The 25716-nt window shown below is 37.5% G+C and overlaps 2 protein-coding genes across 12 annotated transcripts in view; both read right to left on the bottom strand.

Moving 5' to 3' along the window:
• LOC100539795 (neuron navigator 3) overlaps nucleotides 1–25716 on the bottom strand; it is a 398436-nt gene that overhangs the window by 86570 nt on the left and 286150 nt on the right. For all 11 annotated transcript variants that reach the window (XM_031553711.2, XM_031553705.2, XM_031553709.2 and 8 more), the window contains 3 exons: nucleotides 15595–15703; nucleotides 14774–15157; nucleotides 11419–11538 (listed from right to left, as the gene is read on the bottom strand). In XM_031553711.2, the coding sequence (XP_031409571.1) occupies nucleotides 11419–11538; nucleotides 14774–15157; nucleotides 15595–15703 (613 nt within the window). The remainder of the gene's footprint in view (nucleotides 1–11418; nucleotides 11539–14773; nucleotides 15158–15594; nucleotides 15704–25716) is intronic.
• LOC146545257 (neuron navigator 1-like) lies at nucleotides 19740–22090 on the bottom strand. The gene has a single exon (XM_085221728.1). It carries the CDS (start codon nucleotides 21211–21213, stop codon nucleotides 20650–20652), a length of 564 nt encoding a protein of 187 aa, XP_085077854.1. The 5' UTR covers nucleotides 21214–22090; the 3' UTR covers nucleotides 19740–20649.

Raw genomic sequence — 25716 nt, 5'->3', positions numbered from 1 at the left:
ATCTTTTTGGGGAAGCTTTTAATGGTGAATATGGTCTTGTGTGTAGAGTATGCGCTAGAGACCCACAAGAAAGCAGACAACATGGGGGGGCCAGTGTAGGAGTTGCTCCATCTTTCACTGGGGACGAGTACTAAATGCAAATAATAAATGGTAGACTGATTCCATATATCACAAATCCACAATATTCTCATGAGATTGTTCCAGCAAAAATACACTAGTCTTCTAAAATCATACTGGTTCAACATAGTGATGTTTATTCTTCTTTCAGGAACGAAAAGTACAAAGAAACACAGCAAGATTCATAGCTGAGTTTCTTCAAAGAGCAAAGGTTTTCTGTGACATGTACATTAATCTACAAATTTATCCTGAGGAAATTCTCCAGGATCAATTGAAAAGAGTAAGTAATTTGCTAAATCTACAACTTAAGCATCCATCTTTTGAATCTAATCATGTATCATTCAGGAAGATCTGCTTATGTGTGTGGCATAATCTTAAACTTATGGCACACTCTTACAAAAATATTTTTAGAAATAGTGTGAAGAATAGGGTAGAAGGCTGGAAAAGCAGGAGACGCTTCAAATCCAGCTTTATGAGGAACAATGACTTCTTAGAAGGATAATCAGCAAAAACAAAATCTGAGATCCCTTTAGTTTGAGAAGTATTTTTACAAAAAGCTGCAACTTGAAAAGTTGAAGAGTCAACAGCAATTTGGCATCATAATAACCTATGGCAAGACCACAACTACAAACCCAGAAATGCGCTGCTGCCTTCTGGAAAGAAAAGATCAAAACTCTTATTCTTATGACAATTCAATTCTTGGTGAATTAAATGTAATGTTTGGATTTACTGCTGTTTTCCTAGAAGACAGGGAACAGCTAAATGTTCCTAAAGCTTCAAGAAAATGAATATCACATACAAAACTCCTCACTGTTCTGTTCCTCTTTGTATCAACACCACGGCCAGTGCGAGAAATAAAGCTCCTGTCAAGGAAATAGTTATTATTCCCTGAGTAAGTGCTAGATATGCTCACTGAGGACTAAGAACCAATACTGCATGAAGCATTGATGGTCAGTTACCTTCAGTATTTATCCCCTCTATGCAAAGTTGTACTGAGCAGCAATCCAAAATTAATAAACTCTCTAATGTAAATTTTCTGTGATGGAGTCTGCTCTTACTGCCCACAGTGGAAATCTGCAGAAATTCTTGAGTCTCACTTACCACTACTCAGCAATTCAGAGGCACACTGGAATGACACACATATACAAAGCATAGTCTTATTAAAATTTCCTACACTGCCAGTCCAATCAAGTTGTTCCAAAAGAAAACATGATGGATAATATTATACAATGTAGCACTAATGAAAATCTGGTTGGAAAATTAGCTTTCACAATTTATCTGCAAGGCTTTAAATTATAACTGTCAACACAAAAAGACTATTTTTCCTAAATGGTTTTCAATTGAGTTTATCCACTTTATATTCATCCATTTCTTGAGAGTATTATTTTATCATTAATTTAAATGATTAAAGAAAGAGAAAGAAAGATGTACAAGATAGGAGATCATAAACTTCTTTCTATCCTGAACAAAGGGGAAATATATAGAATAGAGCCAATTCAGTGTTGTTTTTTTTCTTAAGCATCAAAAAGATTTCGGTCATATATGGCATACTGAGGCAATTCTTTTCATGAAGGGGAATGATTTTTACTGAAGAGGAAAAAGAATAACTTTTTATCTTTAAAGAAACATTGAATTTTCTTTCAATACCTTTTCTGTACAGAAACTGGTTTTCCTAAAATGGAGCTATTCTAAAATCCCTTGAAAGGCAATTCCTTCTACTAAGGGATGACCCCTGGATGACACTGTCATGTCATGCTGTGACTGTGTGGCTGATGTAAGTACATACAGGTTTGTCACATCACTTCAGTGCATCGTTAGAATTTCTTTTATTTTAGGAGAAAACCAAACAAAATCAAAACCAAGCCAAAACAAACAAATAAAAAAACCATCTTTTTTTTCAGTCTTCAAAAGAAGGGTGCTCCATCTTAACATAAGCTAAAAGCTAGCTGTCTAGTTATGTTTTAGGTGTAGACAATGAAAAGATGAGAGCTTCCAGACAATGGTTCACAAGTTATGAAGATTATACACTGTTACTGATCACTTGCTTCTCATAAAGCTTTACCTTTCTTCCAGTTACACCAGATACAGATCATTCATTAAATTCAGTCTACTTTGGTGTTTGAATCTGGCATAAATATCTAATAGAAACATCAAGATTTGATTTCAAAAATTAAGATAAGCACAGCTCACCTTAATTCTCGTGGCTTGTTCCTAACTTTCATGATCTTACTCCTAAAACTGAGTGTGTATTTCAAATCCGAATAAACATATTTTCAGATTTCAGGCAATGGCTAGCAATATTAATCTGTTAATTAATGAACAATTGGAAGATAGGTAATACATAGATTCGTATTTTCTGTCTCTGCAGTCTTTTTTCCAGAACACAATTGAAATCTCATTGATTTGAAATATCTGAATTTCATCTTTAACATGATATCCTGAGGAATTCACAAAAAAAATTGTAACAATAAAATATGAAACATTCCAGCTTGTCTCAGTAAGATTTATTTCTAAAAAAAAACACCTTGAGGAATGAAGAATATCTGTTCTGTCAATTATTGTATTTCTCAGGGAAATGCAATTATTTTCAAAGCCATATATGCCTTTATATTTCAGTAAAGCAATTTTTTGCTTTCCTGAATTTACTTACACAGCAGTTAACAGCTTTTGCAGCCATTTTACATTCTATTCTACAGTGCGAAATGGATCTAGAAAAACATACATCCAAAATAAATATAAGAAGTTTAAAACACTGGAGATAAAAGTTGATGTACACAAGCAATGGATTAAGGAAATATTTGTTCAGATAAGATTAAATGAGGAGAAGCTATTTATTTTTTTTTTTTAAATAATATAGTTTACACCATTTAATCTGCTATAGCTATATTGCATTCTTTTGTACAAAACTTGATTTGCAAAACGTACTGCGGCTTTCAGTCTAAAGTTTACACAACTGATCATGCTTAAATAGTTATAGTAATCTCTTGTTTACAAAAGAGATCTTTGAAGACTTAATATTTTAGCAATTAGGTACAGATGAGATTGGTGCTGTAACTTCAAAAGAAAACAAACTCTAAGCACATCGCTGCACCGTTTCCCTGTAAGCAGCTGAGGCTGTCACAACAGCAGTCAAAGAACAGATAGGAGGGGAAGGATCGTCTCTTACTCTCCCCATCACAAGAAGACTCAGAAGTGATACTTAAGGTTTATAAGCAAAATCTTCACACACACACACAAAGGAGGTTTTTTTGTTTGTTTGTTTGTTTGTTTTTACAATTAGAAAGGTTAGCAGGCGTTGAGTTCGACAGCAGGCATCATGCAGCAAGGAGCATTTGCTGCTCTGGCTGGTTGCTTTGCAGCCATTGCTGCATCCTTTCCAACTTATCCTCCATGCTTTCTCCTTTTGAACAACCTGTTTAGCCAGCTCACAGGGATGACAGCCCATTTCTTCCTCTGGAAATAAAAAGACTCCCACTTTTTTTTTTCAACCTGCCTGGCTTTTGATACATCCTTCTCTTCATTTTGTTTGATCATAAACAGCCTATAATCAGATTTCAACTAGATTCCAGTCTTCTTTTTTAGACACTACTGATGAAGTTACCTTGCAATGCAGTTCCCAATACAAAATAGATTGAACATCACCACAAGACAGATAGCATCACTGCTTTAAACTAAGATTAGCACACTGCAATTGAAAGGGTCAAAAGCTTGTGGTTTCCCCTGCCACACTGCAGGCGTCCTCACAAGTGAAGTAAATATGCACTCTCATCCTTGGGATGCTAAGCTTAAATTAACGTTATCTCCATTTTTTTTCTTCCTCATCATTCTGCTGAAGATGCCAAATCCAAATGATCTTTAAAGTGAACTTACCACTAATAAATCAAAAGCAAAGGATTTTTGTGGCATTTCAAAAGAATTGCTTTCTATGGAAGTGCTAATTGGAATATTCTCTTAATTTTTCAATTATGTTTGTCAAACGTGCGTATGAAAAAGTATTTCAATCTGGTAAGAAGCAATCAGAAAAACAGTTCTTCAATAAATGACTTAAGTAGTAAACAAGAATAGCTTATTCCATGAGGAACTAAGTCCCTCTGCTGAAAATTAGAACAAAAGACAGCTAAGTGATCACAAATTGCTCCCTCTCCAATACTAAATTCTCAAAATTACAATTTTTATATCTGGTTTCATGAATTATATCTAAAACATGCCATGTTTTTATGTCTGAACTGTAACCTCAATTGGAATTACTTCATTGCATATTTCAGTAAGTTTCTTTGTTTTGTTTTGTTTTTAAATAGGTAGGCAGGAGAACAAAATTACAACATTATTTCCTCCAGCCATCAACCAAATAACCAAATCAAGACATCTGAAAGAACATCATACGCTTCTTGACTTCAAGGCTCAAATATGCATCACATGGGAGATGCAAATTCTTTGATTTTATGTTTTAGGTATTTTGGGTCATGATTTACATCTTGCTACCCGTGTTTTGTTCTAACACAAGGGAGCCAGTATGATAGTCTTTGCTGACAGTGGTGAACTACAGTAGTTAACCAAAATCACGCTGCTACAGAAACTGGAAAATGCATTTTAGGTTGTTATTATTAAATAATATTACTATTAAATACACTGGTACTCTCCTCAGAAGTAAATTACAATCAAAATAAACCATCTGCATTTTTCCTGCAGGGAAAGTAATAGCAATCTCTTAAAATATGTTAAGTCCAGCCTCGTTTCAAATAACTTTTAAGTATCTAAGCAAAACTTGGAGATGAGCAGAAATAAAGACTGCACGACATTAATGCACAGCTCCACACCACCCACTCTGAAGAAACAGATTTGTGAAAAAGTTATATGTGTCAGCTGTAAACAGACACCCTTCAGTTTAATGGCTCTACAGAAAATCATATGCTCAGTTCATTTAGCACCACATGAGAATGTAATTCACTTCCATTCTTTGTAAGTCTAAAAACTTTCTTCCAATAATCCCTTTTTCACAAAACTGAAATTAGTCGATATTGTCCCTCTTTCTGCCACTTGACAAAAAAAAGAAAGAACAGAAAACTTCATTTGTCATTCACTCCATGTAAACACTTGCAGCTCATTCTTGTTTTAAAGTAAGCATCTGCCATGCACTGTTCTTGCATTTCCAAATGTCATTTCCTTATGTAAGCTGGATGTAAATAAACATTTCTGCAGACACGATGATGCAGGATCATGACAGTTTAACATACTAATGACAGCATGCTAACAATGCACTTTATGCCACCGATACTAATAAAATATCCAATCTAACAGCTTACACAGCTGTTAAGTGCTTCCATGTTCTGGTTTGCAGTTCTGTAGGCAACTTCCACAGACACTTAAAGCAACTAAAGAAGGGGACAACCTCACAAAGCAAGATCAAAGTCCAGTTGTTCTGCTTACCTTATATTGTCCAAATCCTTACTTTTGGAAGCATGATCAGAAATAAAGTCATACTCAATTCAAATGCAATTCTTTCTAAATTAATAATGTTGTACAAAATCATATTACTGAGAATTTTAATTTTGTGTTATAAAATAAGGAACTTATTCTCAAAGGATCCTAAGTACTTTAAAATAAAATGAGCCAAAAAACCAGGAGCACTCCTTTTTGATATAATTATTCTATTCTTCATGCATGGATGCACATGTGTTTATACTGTAGGTAGTTAAATTTAGTGTCCTTATTTTGCAGAAACATAAAAAAAAAGAATTATGTACTGAAATAGATAGTTCTGACTAGTAACATTCTTGATAGCCTAACAGATGCCAAAATGAGGAAAGATTTACACCAGAGATTATGAAAATGCAGGATCATTCGAGAATAATAAAAGTAAATGGTGGGAAATGTTAACAGTAACAGCTGTGAAAAGAAATTATACAAGATTAAAAGGATAGAAGAGAGCAACAATAGCAAAAACAGAGCTTTAAATTTAAATTGCTCCACAAGAGGCATACTTTAATTATGCTGTCTTGAGATATTTGAGTAATAATTGCAGAAACAGTGAAATATAGATGTTTATAATTATTTCAGTGTCCTAAGGACCTACTAATACTGTAAAATCACAGCCAGGAAAGTTATAACAGGTCACGCAACTGGATGAATGATGCTAAGTTTAAGGTCTATAACCACTTTTTTTAGTTTAAGCCCCAACCTCAGCACAGCATTCCCAGGCACACTAAGTAATAAAGACAGGTGCAGCAGATGTATAGGAAGCCTTCCACAGTGCAATAGATTTACAGCAAAAGACGACTGGCGTATATATAGAGGTGTATATGTCAATTTTATGATTTATTATTTCATTTCTACAGGATAATATTTGTGCTATTTCCACTGGCACTGATCCTTAGAGCTGGATAGAGCTGAAACGTTAGGAGATGGAAGGGCAGGTTGGACGTGTGCAGACAGTGAAGAACACAAATGCCATGGAATACACATTTCCTTTTAACTATTCACAGTAAATTCTAGAAGCGAAAGGTAACAGTGGCAACACAGCAGAGGAGTGATCACATCAACACCAAACTGCAGGGGCACATTGAAGGCCACGCAATACTAGCACAGTGCTCACATACATGATATTTCACAGAAGTAACTGGACAGGAAGATAATATAAAGTATGCTTTATATTACCTCTCAAGGAGTCAAGTTCTAAAACACCACAATCAATTCCACTCTAATGTCAGAATTTTCCAGTACAAGACTGGGCATCATATTCCATTTGATTTTAAGGATTTTAAGGTTACTTCGTGGTGTCTCTTGGCCTCTTCTGATACTACCATGAAACAGGGCTCCCAGTTCAATACCTTGAAGATCCTTTCCCAAAAGTACAATATTCCACCTCAAGGTTCATCTATTCTGACAAACACCATAAGAAGACTTACAGAAATTCATGCAGGAAGTTAGTAAACCTCAAGCAAAATCTGGAATTATTTTATTATAATTAATAATGTATTACGGTGATTATGGTTTGGCTGAGAACAAGCAGACCAGCCTGAATGCATCTGAGCTAACTGCCAAATCTCCTACACACGTGACAGATGGTGGAAAAATTTTCAGGGCTCCCTGTGCACAAGAACTCTGAAATCATGCAAAAGCAGGCTTAGATTCAATGTAACAGCAAAGTCATAAAGCAGGTCACGATAAAATCACACTAAGCAGCGCTAGCTACCTTTACAGATTTGGCTTTGTCCAAGGAAAAGAAGAAAAAAGTGCAGTCGAGATGTCAGGAGAAAATAGCAGCATAACTTAACCATTGTGAAAATGAAGAAATCTGTGACTTTTACTAGCGTGCTAAATTCAACAGGTTTGAGTGTGGAAGGACAATGTGACTGAACTCAGAAGAGTTATATATCCTCCTTGGAAGGGCTTCATTAGGCCTCCTTAACAGCTTTTATGGACAATACAGCGTGGTTTGGAACTACTACTATTTACTTTTCAATGAACCTTACTCTTTCCAAGAATATAATTCATTTTGTGTGGTTCTGTTTAATCTCCTTTGGCTCATCATACTTTGAAAAAGGTTTTCAACTCCAAGAATGTTCCTTAAATACTCCCTCTAAGAGTCCCAGAGGGCAAATGATAGAGAGTAGAGCAGGAAGACAGAAGAATAAATGAAAAGTAATACCATACCACTGAGAACTCTCCCAAACACACCCCTAGTTACGCTCACTGCAAACAAGCTGTCTTGCTCTCTAACTAAATTTTTTATGGTATCTGAAGGAAGGTAACTCACAAGGAAGAGGTACCTACAGACAAATGTCAATAAAAAAAAAATCAAGAGAAGAAGATCCAACCATTGGCATGTGCCAGTTCCCTTCATCCTTTTACTGAACCATTTCAATTCTTTCCCCAGAACAAACAACCACTCTGTATTCCTTTCTACGGCGATCTGCTTTCCAGAGCAACATGCAAGCAACACTTGAGCCCGAGCTTATGTCATGTTCATGCATTGAACTTTTTATGAAGTTGTTCAAAGGGCACTTTAATATTATTGTTTGGGTGAGTTTACTCATGCTATGTTTCCAAAAGGAGATCCTTGAACACTTTGCTTTTTGGCACTCACCAAATAAGCAGAAATGCAGGTGTTATCAGAAACCAACTTAAGAGTGCAATCAAGTTGGAGACCTGATTGTCTTTTAACACAAGATTATGCCCTTAATTTTAATGAATTATTCCAGACTTTTTCATGAGATGAGAATTAGATTGAAAGTATAAATTTCCCAAAAATGGCATTACTCTTAGGACTATTATCAGCCCACCTATCTGATGAATACTGTACTGTCAGCTCACAAAAACAAAGAACTTGTAAAATGTAAGCAGGAGCTGCAGTTTAGGTCATTAGAGAAAATCTAAGATGAATTTTCATGAAGAACATGGAGCTGCTGTCAGCAAAACTTGCTGGCTGTAGTGATGGACAGATAGTTTCTCTCCCTGGATGCCAGCTAATGTAAATCAGTATTTGCAGCCTATCATTTATTTTCTCCCTGCACAGAGATGCCAGCAGAATCTTTTACAACAGAAAGGGCAGGGCAAATCCTGCCAACTATGAAAATGGCTTATAATAATGATACTATAGAGAAAATGCAAATGTTGTTCCCATATCTATCTGGCCAACAGAAAATAGAATAATGTTCTTCAATGGAAGTTCATCATACTAGTGGCAAAGAATACCTTGGAACCCTGAAATAATCCCCCCTCTACTTTCCAGAGTATAAAAATTATATGTAAAAAGCTACCTGAGATGATAATGAATCTCAGGTATCCGCACTGTTGTGAAGGTTCAAAACATCTCCTTTCAAACAAAGCAGGAGTCTCAGCAATTTCTATATTGCTTTTTCATTTGATTTCATATAAATGTGATATGCTTCGGATCAAAATAAATGGTTTTATTAAATGACCTAGAACAATTTTTTTGTGACTCATTTTTGGCAAGCATATGTTTTGCTGTCATCAAAACTCATAACAATACTTGAGTTTTTCCCACTTCCTGAACACTCTCTTGTTGCTTCTTATACAGTTATATGCAAAAAAAAAAAAAAAAAAAAGTGTCAAAGATGATTAAGGTTCTAAAAATCAAGCACTGAAAGGTCAGAAAATGGCAAAATAGTCTAATCTTTAATTTAAATTCCTCATCCCAGGCGTTATGATTAAGTTTTTAATTACATGATAATAAATGGCATGTAATATGGCATCCCATTTAAAGGAGGGTCCGGACAAGCACAAGCTGTCGTTGTTTGTGTAACGGTAAACTGTCGGTACAAAGTAAATCCGACTTCACAACTGTAGGCTTTAACCTCAAAAAATTTACTTTGAGGACTGCTCATGCAGTTTACTAATGTCAAGAGCAGTCTGAGAATGTACAGTGAAGATCGAATATATGCAAATTTTAGTTGTTGAGATCAAATAACTCTTCCATAAGTATGCATGAATTCCAATATTTTAAAAGCTTTGCATCTTGCATAACACTGGTCAGCTTTTCACTCAAGACCCAAAACAATCTCCTGACGATTCTGAACTCTCTGCTTCAAAATCTAACATGAAAAAGACTCAGAGATGAAAGGCTCAGACACAACATAGTAGTTTTGGGCATGATATTTTTTAACTACTGTGATAAGTCTGTATAAACAAACCAAAACAGATTTATATACTGGCAAATACTGGACAACCTCATTAATTGAGAACTGATAGCCTCTTTGTATTTTCACATCCAGAACATACATAATTGCACACTATACAGAACAAATTAACACATACATTACTAAATAACACATCAAAGAAAAATAAGCACAAAGGCTTTGAGTGGCATTTAAGGTAGGAAGAATGAGAAGAAAATTTTAAAATCCCTAAATTTGGACTTCCTTTTTCCAAGGAAAATTTGTGGTTTGAAATCTGGTTGTGAATAATTCTAAGATCTCTAACAACTTCCCATCCCAAATGAACTAGATATAGACAAACATAAAAATGTAGGCATTATCAATGTTCTCTGTCTTTAATTATTGGATTCCTAACTCCCAAAGTGTCCACCATCTCTCCCACTTTATGCTTAAGGTTCTTGTTCTCACATACAGAGCTCACAAAAGTCTCTCCTGCCCACATTTCATTTTCTCCTTCTGTTACTGCCTGAGTTCTATCCAACTTATTTTTCTTAAACGCCTACTAACACTTTTCTGGTCTTTGCATAGCATCACAGCTTGTGTTCCAAATAACCAACACAAACCATCTAAAATTGACTTTATCTTCAAGGTCAATAAGTGTTAAGTCAGCTAAAGCAATCCTTTATTTTAAGTAACTGGAATCTCTAGAAGAAAACTATGTTATCTATCCTACTGCACTGCATCTATTGTTTAACTAACACAGACTATTCCTGACTTGTGTCATAGATATATTTTCACTGCAAAACTGGGTGAAGTGAAAATAATATCATATCTAGATTATCGTTCTGAAGCTTCAACTAGCTTGCTGGGTCTACAAAACCAAAGCTGCTCCACAAACCTTTCAACCCTTCTTGATTAAAAACATTGATTTTGAAAGGATGGGACTAAACCCCTAAATATGAAGACTGCCAAATTTCACAGCTGCTCCTTATCTCTGTGATTGTCTGACCAAAACCCCAGAGCTGACAGCTCTGTGATGATGAAGTTCTGCAAAAGTTAGGTTACGGATCTGTATTTCCCATAGATGGACACAAGCCAAAAGAAAACTCTTGCAGGATTTTCAGAAGTACTAGTGGGAATACGTTTTTATATTCACACCTATGTATACGTGTATGTGGGTATGATAATGTCTCTTTTCACGCTGCAGAAATAGTAGCACATAACCACACTTACCACCTCCCACTGCCCAGGGGCAATGTAGGAGAAAAAGAGCAGGGTCCTGGTTCCAGCCACCTCCAGAATTGTGTGTTGCCCCACTTGTCAGGCACAAGCAAGCGCCCTGCTGCCTAGGGACTGTGTGTGCTCATCTACTGAAAAGGCAACCCGTAAAAATCATGCCCTTTTTCAGAAATCAAGTTTATGGGTCTGAGGTCTAAGCTGCTCAATATATTCACTCACACATTCAACAATAAATTCTTCCTCTGATTCCCCTTCCCTTGCAAGAAACTTGCTTTTTCCCCATCCATTGCAGCATTTGGCATATTCAGTGATCACACATCTAGTCTTTGAAGCTTGCTTTCTCTTGCTATTCCTTATGAGCAGAATAGTGGTATATTAGCAGGTATGGAGGATGAAAAATATCTGTAAAGCTGAGATAGGTTTTTACTGTGCAAAGCACCATTACCTGTCTGCATCCACTGTCACATCATGAACCCCTCTCTGAATGACATCTCGAGAGGTAGCTAGGTCTGGTATTCGGTTCAGACTTCTCGTATATAGGTTGAGTCCTCCATCTGTCATGTACCTGAAAATAAATGTGTGGTCAATCAGTGGGAAATGCAGCCATCTGCCAACTGTGTTTCACTCTAAAGTTAATGGAGTGTGGAATTCAACCGCTTAAGGTAAAGACTACGCTATTAGATGTAGACTTAGACTAAATATTCCCAGCTTATGGGCTCAGTGAAGGAAGATTAGCTATGTGCTCATTTTTAGGATCATTTGGTAAGAGTAACCTGTTTTGCCAAAATATATTTAGACTGAAGCTCTTAAATGTCTTTGTAAATTTGAAGTACCTTTTAAGTACTGCAGTCTTGTCAAAGAATAACACTAGATGCAAGAGGTATAAATCTAATGGAAAACAAACAAGCAAACAAAATCATTCATCTAAATTGGAAACGAAATTAAGAACCTAAATCCATAGTCCCTGCTGGGATGCACACACTCATATATGAAGAGAGAGATCACCGAAGCCCTTACAGTGATATTTCTATTCTGAGAACTCTATTTCTGAGTTTCTATCTGTGTTTCTTTTGCTTAATTTCTACCACTTCACATTATAGTGAATGACTAATGAATTCAACAGAGGGAATAGTGCTGCTTACTCACTAGAGATCCATTAAAAAATTCTGAATTTCAAGTGGCAGCAGTAATTTCTGAAATGTCTACACACAGTTTAGTTATCTCTGTGAGATGTTTAAAATGGTGCTTATAACTGAGCGTTACTGTGAGCTTCTCTCAAGACCACTCCATTATTTTCTTGAAGGATCTTACATTAAACTGTCTGCCCTCAAAGACTTGATTTTTATATCTCCCTCTTGTTTTTGTAACTGAAAAATATTGACATACCCCAATGAACCTACTAAAAAACAAATGTACAGGCTTACTGAAATAAGAGTGATCTTGAATGCTGGGAGAATGTCTAAAATACAGAAGTTCACTCCCAATTCAAACAATCTTTAACAAAAGTTTTCCTAGATCCAGAAAATGATGCCATTCAAATCCATCTTTCAGCCAAAGTGTGTGTCCAAGTACACAAACACTTAATTTTAATAACTCTACACAGAATCTGAAGCACAAGCCAAAGCTCACAAACACCACTGGTGCTCCAGATGTAGTGTTGGCCCTCACCCCATGTTTCCTTCTGGAGCTGATTTAATATAAATCAACAGATCTCTCAATCCAGGAGACTCAGGGACTGACACGGCAGTCCAGGAACACCCATCATCTCCCCCATGATGTGAACTGGTCCAGACTTAGAGTTCAAAACTGCGGTAGGGAAGCCCTGTGAGACACCAACAGCTTGGGACAGCAAGCTGGATGGCAATCTGGATGATGGCAAACTCATGTACATTAAAACACAAAGGATTAGTTTGTTTATTTTTAACTAAATGCCAAGGGATCTGCAGTTCAGAAAGGGATTTCTGAAAGCCTGATATCAGAAATCTGCATAAGATAACTTTAATTTTTTTTTTTTTTCCTAAGGTACTAGGTTCCTTTTATTTTGAGACTTTCTGAGAAATTATTTAGTGAGGGGTGTATTCAGCAATACACTCCAAGTTTCTTAAATTGCATATTAAATTTTGCTGTGGTTTGAGTGAAAACCAGTCTATATGGATTATGTACTCTATAACTAAGGCCTGAATGGAGAGATATTACAAGTCTCTTAACAGGCCTCCCTCACACTGATTTCTAATTACTGCTGCATTCCTATCCCCAAGTGTTTAAAGTAATTAAACTGAAAATGGAAGAGGAATGAAGAAGATAAGACTTTATATGCCTCGATGAATTCTGAATTTTCTGAACTTATTAACTTGTTTTTAACATTTACCACACCTAAAAACATTAACTGAGCACACTGTAACTTACTGTCTATTGAGTCATTCTTATTACTGATGCAAAGAAAAGTCACACAAGATGACTATATTCATTCTACAAAGTGATAAGCTAACTAATGCAACTCATCAGTCACTGCAAAGGATTCCACTCTTTTTAAAATCTTTTTAAATAAATCTATGCATCTATTAAAGGCAGAATTTATATTTTCTTTATTATAAAAGGTCTTCAGACATTAAGCTATTACATTTTCAATATTACTTTTTTCTGCTTCTGCACTATAGTCAAGACTTACTCTTTGTTTTCTTCATTTCATTGTCTTTTCTAGCACACATGCATATGGCATCCAATTTTTCAGCCACTAATGCTACGCTCCAGGCAGGCTTATCAGTACTATTCTTTCATACATAATTGAGACAGTGCATTAACGGATATAGGAATTTGCTTTCTTTATAGTTATGGTATTTCTAGAAATTAGTCTTTTGGTGCTGCTTGAGGTGAGACAATAATCAAGGCACCGGCTGGATTACAAACTCAGATTTCCTTTTAGGAACGTAACATATCTGATTTCATCAGCTATCATTCTTTTATCATAGCTATACTTCAAAACAAAAGATTAGACTGACAGTCCTAAATGTATGCAGAGTGAAGTACTGCAGGTGACAAGGCCATTCGCTCTATGGGACTTTGTTCAAACCAATGTTTGAACCTCAACCACCAAGAAGCTTTGAGGTGCCAACTTGTCACCTAAAATAAAATCTTCTGCAACACTAAACAGCAATTTATGTATGGATAACGTTGTAATACGCCTCTTTTTTTTTAATAACGCTTTAAAACTTTTAACATACACAGGAGTGAAGTAATAGGATGCGTAGGAGTAAGAATTGTTCAATAGTAATTTGAAACTAAGTTGTATATTTTTTTGTTATCTCAGCATAAAGACTCTTATACTATATATACTTACAAATCAGTCAGAAACTTACTCTTCAAAAAACTGAAAATTGAAAAAAAATAATTCTTTTATAGAGAAACTCAATTTCCACATGAAAAAAGTACTTTGGTCACCCTCTTGGTATCACAAGGATTGCTGTACCTCAAAGTCCATTAATTGATTGGCTAAAAAATATGTTTATAAGTAATGTTCAGTCTTCCTCCTGGATAAACCAGGACAATAACCATTCTATTCTTCCATCAAAAGGTATTTTTCCGGCTTTGATGATACGCAATGCTGAAAAACTGCAGTATTGTTTTGAAACACAGAGTATACAAGACAGTATCTGAGGCAGTTAACAGAGAAAGTCAGGCCTGTCAGCAACTGCTTTTCATTAGCTGGGTCCAATACCATATCTACCATCTCAAACAAAATATAAAAATACTGCCAGAAAACCCATTTCAAGGCAAGTAGTGAAGGAGAAAGTGCTGCTTACCCACTATTGATGTCATCTGTTCTGAGACTTTTTCCAAGGATGTCCCCATCACTCATGTAGCCACCAGCGTCAACTTCAGAGGACATATCCAAATCACTGCTTCCCTTCTCACTCACGTCGATCTGTGAGATATTTCCAAGGCGAGAAACAGCTGCTCGGCGGAGTGGGGTGGTGTACATGAATCGAGAAGGGTCTGTGTGGATGAATCGACTTGTGCTGCTGCGAGGATACCCAGCACCCAGGGATGGGGCATCTCCTGCTTGGAGCCGAGGACTGGCTTGCCCAAGCCTCCAAGTCACTGGGGTGGACCGGCTTGTCAAGCTCGGTATGCTTCTTCCATTCACTTCTGTTGTCACAGTGCTGTCGAAAGTTGTCTCCAATGTGCTATCAGAACAAAATGGAGAAGTCAGAATGCTTTTCCTGTTCCTGGAAACAAGGAAAAGCAAGGGCTGGGAGAAAGGATGGAGTATTAAAAAAAAGTTGTGTGTGTGTGTGTGTGTGTGTGCATGTCTGTCTGTCCGCAGGCACACACATCTGTATGATAAAAATGTTTGCTTGCAAATAATCTAGAATAAATTTTATTAAATATCTATTAAAGGCTATTAAATGTGTATATGAAACAACAAACGTCTTTGTGAATGATTGCATAAGACACTGACAGAAAAATATACTGAAGTCACTTATAAGTGGTTGAAGGAGTCTAGAAAACAATATGGATAGTGTCATAGTTAATTTTCCTTGTTCAGTCTCTAATTCACATAGCAAGTAATAACACATTTCTATAATCCGATATTTAAGTAGTCTACACAAAAGCAGCATACCTGTGGCTTATCTGGGTCCCTCTAAGGCTGGACATAGTTTCTTCCAAATTCTGCCTCAGGTCTGCTATGTTCTTTACAGTTCTCATCCTTCTCGTTTCAGGGTCTTCTCCTGGAAGAAATAAAACAAAAGTCACATAAATTTCATGTGCATACAAATATATCATGTTAAATAGTTGAGAATACATACATATGATTGTAAACACATCTGTCTCTTGTTAAAAAATAAAACCTTTCTTTCAGTAATAAAAGACACATACATTGAAGAAAGTTCTAGTGAAGTCTCTGTGATAGGGCCCAAATCTATTAATGAAACTCAGATTAAGAGTGTTTGGCTTTTTATCTTCTACAATCAAAGCAAAATGCAACCCTGGACCACTTGAGACGTTACACATCTCCTTTTTCCTCCTGGACATTTTACATGATGTGGCAAGAAATAAAGCCACAGTAAATCTGTGTTTGGAAAGAAGTAGGATGACTGTTACAGCAGCTTTTCTGTCTGCACTTAACATCGAGACTATTTCAAAGTACTCAAAGCATCTTTCTTTAACGGTTCGGTTCCTGAAGTAGTAGATTATTCTACTATTATATTTTACTAGGGTTAAAAGTCAAAACACTCTAAGTATGTGAATCATTTATACAATTATGGAATTTAGTAGCCTTCAGCAGGGATGCAACAAATAGCCACAAGTTGTGCCAGGGGAGATTTAGATTAGACATAAGGAAGAACCTTTTCTCTCAAGGGGTGGTCAGGCACTGGAATGGCCTGCCCAGGGAGGAGGTGGAGTCGCCGTCCCTGGTAGCGTTCAGCAGGTGTCTGGATGAGGAGCTATGAGATACGGTTTAGTAGCTTAGTAGTAGTAATGGCAATAGAAGTACTGTTGGAATAGATGATCTTGTAGGTCCTTTCTTTTTGACTCCATTCATGACAAATTTGAAGTCATACCTCACTTTGTCAATCCTACTCCTCATTATGGAAAGTTATCATCAATTACAATATCATGCAGTCACTAGACACATCTCTAATATTTAACTCCAGATTCAACATTCCCATCCAGAAAAATCTTCTATTTTATTTCTGGAATTTTCAGGACATTGAGAAACTGTTTCATCTTTGAACACATCCATCATGAGATAGTCTTGTGAATTTAAATTCAACATTGTACAAATTTCAAGAAATTTAAACATAGACAAAATACTATGTAGCACTATAATATTTCACGTTTGTAAAATATAAAATACACATGAAAATTGATATCTAAGTTACTGCATTTCTCATTCTGTTCCCATCCTTATTCTTCCCATGTTTATATGTGGATTTATACAAGTATAAATTCAACACAGATGATGTCTCTAAGGCAAAACATGGTGTATCATCTAAGTGACAGAAGCATGTCTGGGGACAAGAGAGCTGGGAAATATTCTAAGGAAATAACCTGATAAGACAATTTAAATGCAACATTTGTTTGAAGACAGGGTAAAACATACAAAGTTTATGTTGTATCAAAACCACATTTGTTTAATGCAGGTTTACAATAGGCAGTATTTTAATATAGAGAGACATTTATTTCAAATACAAGAGAGAAACCACTGAAAGAAATGGTATTATTTTAACCATGGTTAACTTAAGTTATTTATTTTAATTTTTGACGAAAGGATAAAGTCTTTCAGATCAAGGACAAACTTGAATTTGCTACCGTGCTCTCCATGTTTCTGTCATTTGCTCATTATACAGGCACTTAAGAAACTTTTGCAGTAAATGGAAACATGTTATTGCATATAAAATCTGTACGCCCTTTCTTTCTTCTCTGATAGCCCAAGGATGTACAGTACTATTCAACATACTCTGCAGCTCTGGTAGATGTCAAGCTAGCTTTTGCAGCAGTGCCAGTTTGAGGACTTCCCAACTACCCCACCACTGGCTATATCTTCTGCCTTTTTGCTGCAGCCAGTAGTTGCTCAGGAAATGGTGCTATCCCAATTGTTTTATTGCTCTGAATAAATTCCACAGTGATTTCATGGCCAGACATCCACAAACCTCTGGCTTGGTGGCATGGAACAAACAGTGGGGTGGAGACAAGTACTGCTGCCAAACCCTCCATCTCGTCTTAATGGCATGCCCACCCACAAGGTTTTCCTCCTTAAAATAAGACATCTGTGTGCACTGAAGGAGGCAAATGTTCACACTCACTGAAATAACCACCACTAGTTCTGTGTTTTAAGCTAGACATCTGTTCAGTCAAGCACCTTGCTGATCACTATATGCATGGATCCCATGTACTATTTGCAGAGGTTTCTGTGCCATACTTGAAACTGTTAGACTGAGCCTGCTGTTGAAAGCCCAGACAGAACTCAGGCAAACTGTCCAGCCTCTAGGCAGATGCCTCCAGTGCACACAGTTCTTCACTGCCATTGCTCTCTGTCTCTCTGGCAAATGCAATTAAATTCACTTTCAGGAGTGAAAGTGCATCTTCCTGCCATAGTACTTACATGGCGGAAACTCCAGGCCTGTTCCCTACCTTGCCTCAAACCAGAAGTGAATCATAAGCTTGGTAGTATTCCATTAACACAGAAAGATAAATCTCAGGGTGTAAGCAGGCAAAATTAAGGCAAAACAATCATTTACCTCTGTATTTATTTGAGGAACTCAATATAATCTGCATATACAGTTTCTTTGTCTTTTCCTTGTTTATCCTTGCCAGTTGTCCTTTGCTGTATGCTAACTCTGCGAATTCTTGCGGCAACAATGACAATAACTGTCTTTTTTAATATATATTGCACAATAACTAGTATAACAAAGCCTTCAGGTGTAATTGCAAAGCAAAAGAAAAAAAGTATGTTTACATGGCAAACTGCCAAAATATATTTTCAGAGAGAATGTCTCATCTTCAGACAGATAACATCATAAAAAGTAGCACTCTTATCCCCTGGAAAGGTGGAAATTTTGAGGTTTAATCTCTTTTGATGTCTCAGTCACACAGGAGTAATATCAAAACCATTCCACTACTTTTTCTAGAAGAGATAGAACTGGAATGTTATGATCCAGTCAGAAATCCCCATTACCATAGCTACTGTTTTACAAGTAACTATTATTTTTTCTTTCTCTTACAGGTGGACTGATGGGCTTATGCTGTATCCCTCATTAATAAGTCAAAAAGTATAAATAACAGAACACAATATTTGAGAAATTTTCTGTGGTGAGTGTGAGACTCTCGGACCTGACTTGAACCTGACATTATCTACATTTTGAGGACTTTCCTGTTGCTCCTAATGTACATAAAGTCTTCCACACAGAAGACTATAGGGCTGGTGGATACATTATTCTGAAAGCTAGCTACAGCTCGTTTGCCAGAACAGCCACTATGTGCTTATTGCAGAAAGACTGGGACACAACGGATAGGTTCAAAGGGATCCCAAATTCCTCCTGACACCCTGTTGTAATAATAGGCACTGCCATCATGCAGTCAACCCATACTTGCATGCCCTTACATATTAGTAATGGTTTGTAATCTCAAGTACTCTGCTTTGCACACAAGAAAAGTCATTCTGCTTCATGCACAAAGAGGCTGGGATAAGAATGACTAAAACCAGGACACTGTGAAACTTTCTTTCAAAATACTGTTCCTCCTACACAGAAGTTGGATGTAGATATTTTAATAACTTCATGAATGTAATCTCCTTAAATCACTTGTAGCTTCATCATTTGTATTAAACATAAGCATTCCAAAAATTTGCCTCCCAAATTCTTGCCTGTTAGTAGTGAAACATTACAGCTTCTCTCAGTAAGTTTCTAAGAAACACTGCTTGTTCTTCCTGTATGAGATACACATACAGGAAATAAAAAAAAAAGCACATTACAGAAATCAATAATCCCCTAGGTTAAACTTTTACATTTACTATTCTGAAGCTTACCAACATTGAATATTTAAAAATAGCATTCAGAATCATTTTGGAACTTGAGTGCATGTAATTACAGCCCAAAGCAGATAATGAGAGAATAATAATTGCATTAATTTTGTGATTTTTACTAAAGGATTCAAATAATAAGCAGCAGAGAATTTTTTGCTCTTAGACATAAACTTCATTCACAAATGAGAGTACCAGTGTCACTCTGCAGGTGGGGAAACAGGCTCACAAAGAACAGAGATTTGCTCAAGGAAAGATGAAGAGAAGCTGGAGAAGGTGAAGAGTTCAGCTACCTTTGCTAACAAGCCTCTAATCTCTAGAAACCTCTTCTAGAATACGGCTATAGTCTACTAGGTTAATCATAAAAAGAGAGCGCTTGTTTCATTGTCATTTGGAGATGATAGCTTTCTACATTACATGTACAGCAAACTTTTTATCCTGAGTTTAAACACAATCAAGGCTAGCACACCCATCAGAAAAGAGCCTCCAGGCCAGATGCATGCTGGGTGACCTTGGAAAAGCAAGAAGACATTTCAACCATTTGACAAGCTAAAGAACTAAGCTCTAGAAATGAACACTTTGAGCACTGAGAGATGAAAAGTAAAGCCAGTAATACAGAAGCCTTTTGAAGAACCTATGGCAGCGGACTTCAAATGCTCTCTGGCATGCACTGATAGAGCTAAATTGTAAAACCCTGGCACTAACAATTCCTCATATATGGATGAAATTATCAACAGAGGGAAGGGGAGAGCAGTAATGGACAGTTTGTATGTAGGCCAAGATATATTTGCTATAAATTGGAATCCTGAATTCAAGGTTTGGTTTAAAATTCATGGAAACGAATGCCATGAGATTAATTTTAGAGTGAACTAATAGTACCTAAGTGTTTCACCTTAATTTTTTCCAACAGCTTAAGAAAACTACACTCAATTATTCACACATTGTTGCTGCCCATGCACCCATCAAAAACGATTTGGACAATTGTCTTCATTTCACAGTCTTTAGAGATAAGAGTAAGCAAACAAGGAAAAAGTGACCAGACTCTGTTTTTGCATACTACTGCAAACAAACCCAGTTCTGTCTCATGAAATCACTGTCAAGATCAAAAATCTGCTCTGTGCAGAAATGTGATAATTCACGGGTCTCCTGATTTCAAGACAACATAAACTTACCCAAAATATCAGTATAAAGGACCTGTTCTAAGTCCCCCAGCATCGTTATTATGACATCTTCATCCAGATGTGCAGTTCCTTCACGCAAACAGCCTTCCTCCTCCTCCTCCTCTGCCCAGTTCCTGCTAGCAAAATGAGCTGTGCAGGACACATTTTCATCATCTGATTTCCCCCTCTCCTGATTATCAATCCCAAAGCCTTCATCTGTACGCCGGTCTCCAGACCTCTTGAAAGTCCTGCTTCCAGCAGATGGTAGTGCTTGAAATGCTTGGGGTGTGGTGAGGCCAGGCTGACAGAGGGAGTGCACTGAGCGCGAGAGTGCCTTGGAAAGCAAGCCTTTGCTCCCAGCTTCTGCCTCCTGCTGATGGTAACTCTGGCTGGACTTGGAGGCATTTCCAAACCAGTTCTCCCTATATGAGTGTCGCCTCTTCTCCCCTTCGCTGATGAGCGTGAGGTTGGTTAGAGACTTCTGCTTCTGAAGACGAACACACCCTCTCCTAACCTCCTTGCCTTTAAACACTGACAGTTCAGCAGATCGCTGCATCTTCCCAGCTGTGCTTTGCCTCAGTCAGATTTCATATTCCCGAGATGGGCAGCAGTTCAGTTCTTCAGCACGGTCTGGAGGTGACCCTTGCAGCACCACACGCTGCACATCCCAGGGAGCACATCGTTTCACGTGTAATGAAAAGCACAGCTCAAACATGCACAGTACATACTGTAAATGACTAGACAGGCACAGTCATTTTCTTTAAAATTACGTTGCTGTCTCTGCTAAGCCACTTCTCTCCTGTCACATTAATTTGCAGTACTTACAGTCATTTTCACTTGGATTTCTCTCAAGCAGAAGAGAGTTGATCAAACACTCTGCTCCAGCACAGAAGTAATCCCAAAAGCCAGCCGTGTTTTCCCCTCTCCATCCAATCACTGGTCTCATCGGAGCGGTGGGCCTGCATCTCTGTCTACGGCTGCTGCACTCTGAAATCCAAACTAGGCACAAGTGCTATATCAGGCGTTTTTCCCTCTCTCACCAGATCATGACTGATCCCAGCGCACGGCTCTTCACTTCAGATGGGCTGCCACAGAACTGCAAGTACAGCCTCCACGTCAGAGCTCAATAAAGAGCCAAAATTAACCACTGAAGCAAAGCTCTGCACAAGCCTCCTTGCATTTTAGTATTCAACCTGCATTCCCAGATATATGACTCTTCTCTGCTACTGCAGCGAATACTGCTGGCTGCCATGGCAGCAAACATGCTGATGAATTAAACCGGAGACACAGAAGCCTCTGCCCAGTTTACAGTGCCACAGGTTTCAAGATAAAGCTCCACCTGAACGGGATGCTACAGTCACACAGCTAGCTCAGTGCAAATGCTAGTATTCTCCCAGAAAGGTAAGGATGATGAACTATTTCTTCCATATCACTGCCAGTCCTTGTGTAGGAAGCTAAAAGCAGATTTGCAAATGGACCTTGAGCCTTGCAATTTCTGTTATAAATTAGAAAATGTAATTTAAGATCATAAGGAAGCTAATAAATAGGATGCAACAGCAACTACCCAGCAAGGTGATTTATAGAAGGAAATATTTTGTTTCTTTAGTCTTAAAATATACCTTGTTTGCATCTCTGTGAGGTTCAGACTCTAGTATGGAATTAAAAAGCTGTGATTAAATTATTGTTTCACAATCTTCTGAAGAAATCCTATTAAATGGAATAGTAGTTTTCATATAAAGAAACTCGCTATCATGTCTGAACTAAGTTGTTCAAATCTAAATGTGTTTTTTAAATAAAACATCAAGAGGAAAAGAAGACTTTACATTTTAATATATACCTTTTCTCACAGGGAAAAAGATGTAAGCTCCAGAAATGGTAGAAGGATAAACAAAAAAACTCCTAATTTCTATATACAGATTTCCTTATCTAAGGGCAACTGGTGTCATAAAACATTATATAGAAATCTTCAAACATGATTTTTTTAATGTAACAATATATCGCTTCTCTCATATCCCTACCCGGGAAGCTTTGACAGGGAGGTAACCTTTGAAAATGCCATTCTAAGAATTATAAAGTATTCAGATTCCCTACAGAAATAAGCGGACATAAAGAGAAGCCTCAGTGCATTCCTTGCACTTCTCTTTCTCAATGCACTTTTTAAAACATTAGAAAAATAAAAGAACAGGGGGAGAAACTTCTTAAAAAATGTTAAAGGCAAACTGCATTTTTTCCTGGGTAACCCTCATAAACACAGAACTGAGAAAAGAGTCTCAAGCAATGAGAGTTTCCACACTGAATCACTGACACAATCCTAGAAAGACAGTCAAGAAGTGAGCCCACTCCTACCCCCCACCTAGCCCACAGAGTCATGAGAGAAGAAAACTCTGTCACCCTGATATGATTAAGTCTCACATATTACGTCTGAAAAGCAACACCTGGAGGGCTGCACCACTGACATAACTCCCATGGTCTGCTAGGCTTAGTGGCACATGCGCCCTTGGTGGTTTCTGCAATCGTGCTTGTGTCCACCAGCAGCAGCAGCTGGTGGGGATGCTCTCAGTGGGGCTCCAGCTCTGTGGGCAGCACCAAGCATTGCTCTCCTAGAGAAGCACTCAGCTCTCTGCACAGACACATTGGACACAGGAGCATCAAAACTGGCCTGGCATATGTAGTCCTCAGAGCTACCTACCACAGTCCAGTTGCAGCATGGGACAAAGTCCAGAATAAAAATGACAGCTGGTCTCTGTGGGGGCCCCAGGAGCATAGATGGCACCTACCCTTTCTTTTTGTGTATTAAAAACATAGTGAGTGAAATGTTGGGATATGGAGGCTCTATATGTGGTCTACTCACACAATCTTCATTCAGCCCTCATGTATACAAACATTACACTACAGCCCTTAATTATAAAAGTACACAAACTTTTCTCCTATGAATCCCACTGCCTCACTTGGTATACAGATCTATCCTTAGATAGAGCAAATGCACATGTACATTTTGACCAAATTGTCAGTGCAATGAGCTCTGGATTTATCCTCCTGCTTTACCACACGTCTCTGCAGTCTGTTATTTGACAAAACATAAAACTGCAGTGTGGAAATTCTCAGGTTTCTTTACTGAAAAATACTTTTGTAAAGCTCATGCCTCCATTTTAAACTGAAACAATGAATAAATAAATCTTTCCAAACCAACCGCACAGTATGGGAGAACAAAGCAAATGTCATGACAGAGCATTATTCCCCAACCACCCCGTGTTCCCCACCCAGCACACAGGAACATGGTCAAATAAAGAACAGCACAGGGAATTTCCCCACTCTATCACAGTCAGTATAATGCATGACACTGTATTTACCATCTCTTTCATAAAAGGAATTATAAAAATGATTTTAACCATTAATAAACTTGGGACAACTTTTGCTGTCAGATAAGATGTTCTCTGAAGTCTCTGCACATCATTAGCAGTTGTTCAAATGAATTATGTAATAGATCTGCAAACGCATAACATTATGAGTATCCTCAGTGAAGCCTACTTGAAAAAAATTATTTCTTTTTTTCCCCCTCATTTCTCTGTTCTTCTCTTTTCTCTATTTCTATTTCAGAGCACAAAAGAACACAGTAACATAAAAGCTTGAAAACTGAATGCTGTTACGAGAATCCTGTCACTGATATTAGCACATAACTCAAACTAAATTACTGTCATTTCTGCTTCATCCTTCAGATTTTTTTATAATTTACCAATATTTGTAAATTCATGAATAATGATTTAATTAGACATTTTGCTTTCAGCTCTTTGATTGAGTAAATGCTAAAATCAAACATTATCACTGATTTCATAAAATCACACTTTGTAGTTACAGATATGTACCACTTTTAGAGGACTGTTAAATAATTAACTTACTGACATCCTTCTTCAATAAATTTTCAGCTGAAACTGATAAATGTTTCAGATACTACATACAGAAATATTGCCACCAAAGTGTGCAGGAGGTGTTACACATACATACATACACAATGTGTGCTGTGCTGCTGATTTGCACGTCCACCATTGAAACATCTGGGAGTGCTCTGCTGAGCTGTGGAATATTCACCAAAAAGAAAGGAGGGAAAAATTCTGAAGCACTTGAGATCACAGCTGGAACACATTCCCAGCAGAGATGGAGGAACTGTAGAGAAACCCAGACTTACAGTAGCTCTACCAAGAGGCAGAACTGGCTTTAGGCATAACACATATGGTAAGTTAGCTATGGCAGCAGGCTGGGGACAATCAAAGAAAGGGACAATTAACAAGTGTTCATGTCTACACCAGCCTTACTATCTCCTCCACCTTCCAGCACCAGCCTCCTGTCCCATGGCTCTACAAGTAAAACCAAGTTATCACTTGCCCAGGCTAGAAGCAAGTAGGGTGCTCCAAAAGTAATACCTCCTATTTATTGCCATGGAAATTTCAGCATCTATGATAAGCACAAAAAACTGATACAGAAAAAACACTGTTTTTCAAAACAGTCACCCCCATTACCTGTGCATGTTCACCAGCCATGAACAAAAGCCTGCATCCTGCACTCATAAAAATCTGCACCAGCAGAAGTGATATACTGTTGCTGTCACTACTGAAACAGACCACCCATTGCCTCATTGTGCTCATATCCACTGGCTGGTCTCCATAACTGATCAGCAATCATCAATCCATGTCAATGGATGCAATTTTTTCCACACAAAGGAATTTAGAGACACACCTTTGCTTCATATATATTTCCATGTCAGACACTATTTTGTCAGACAGCCCCTCTGCTGCCATCTCTTACATGGCAACAACAGGGAACGGAATATTAGTGGAAAGGTTCAGCCTCAACTGCCATATCACCAACATCCACCTCTGAGGTCGTGGGCCAATATAATAAAATAGGAGGCATTACTTTCAGAGCAGCCCTCATAAGTGGAAAAAGCCAGCTACACTTTGACTTTGTGCCATTCTTTCACCAGCTCTGAGATGGAAGAGAGGAATGCCTTTTAAAGAAACCAACTGCCTTAGAAACTGAGAGGAATAAGGATTAAGATATCTTT

Source organism: Meleagris gallopavo, chromosome 1, assembly GCF_905368555.1.
Source record: "Meleagris gallopavo chromosome 1, MGAL_WU_HG_1.1, whole genome shotgun sequence".
NCBI classification, from domain to species: domain Eukaryota; kingdom Metazoa; phylum Chordata; class Aves; order Galliformes; family Phasianidae; genus Meleagris; species Meleagris gallopavo.
The sequence above is the reverse complement of the archived record's forward strand: the minus strand, read 5'-3'. Positions and strand labels throughout refer to the sequence as shown.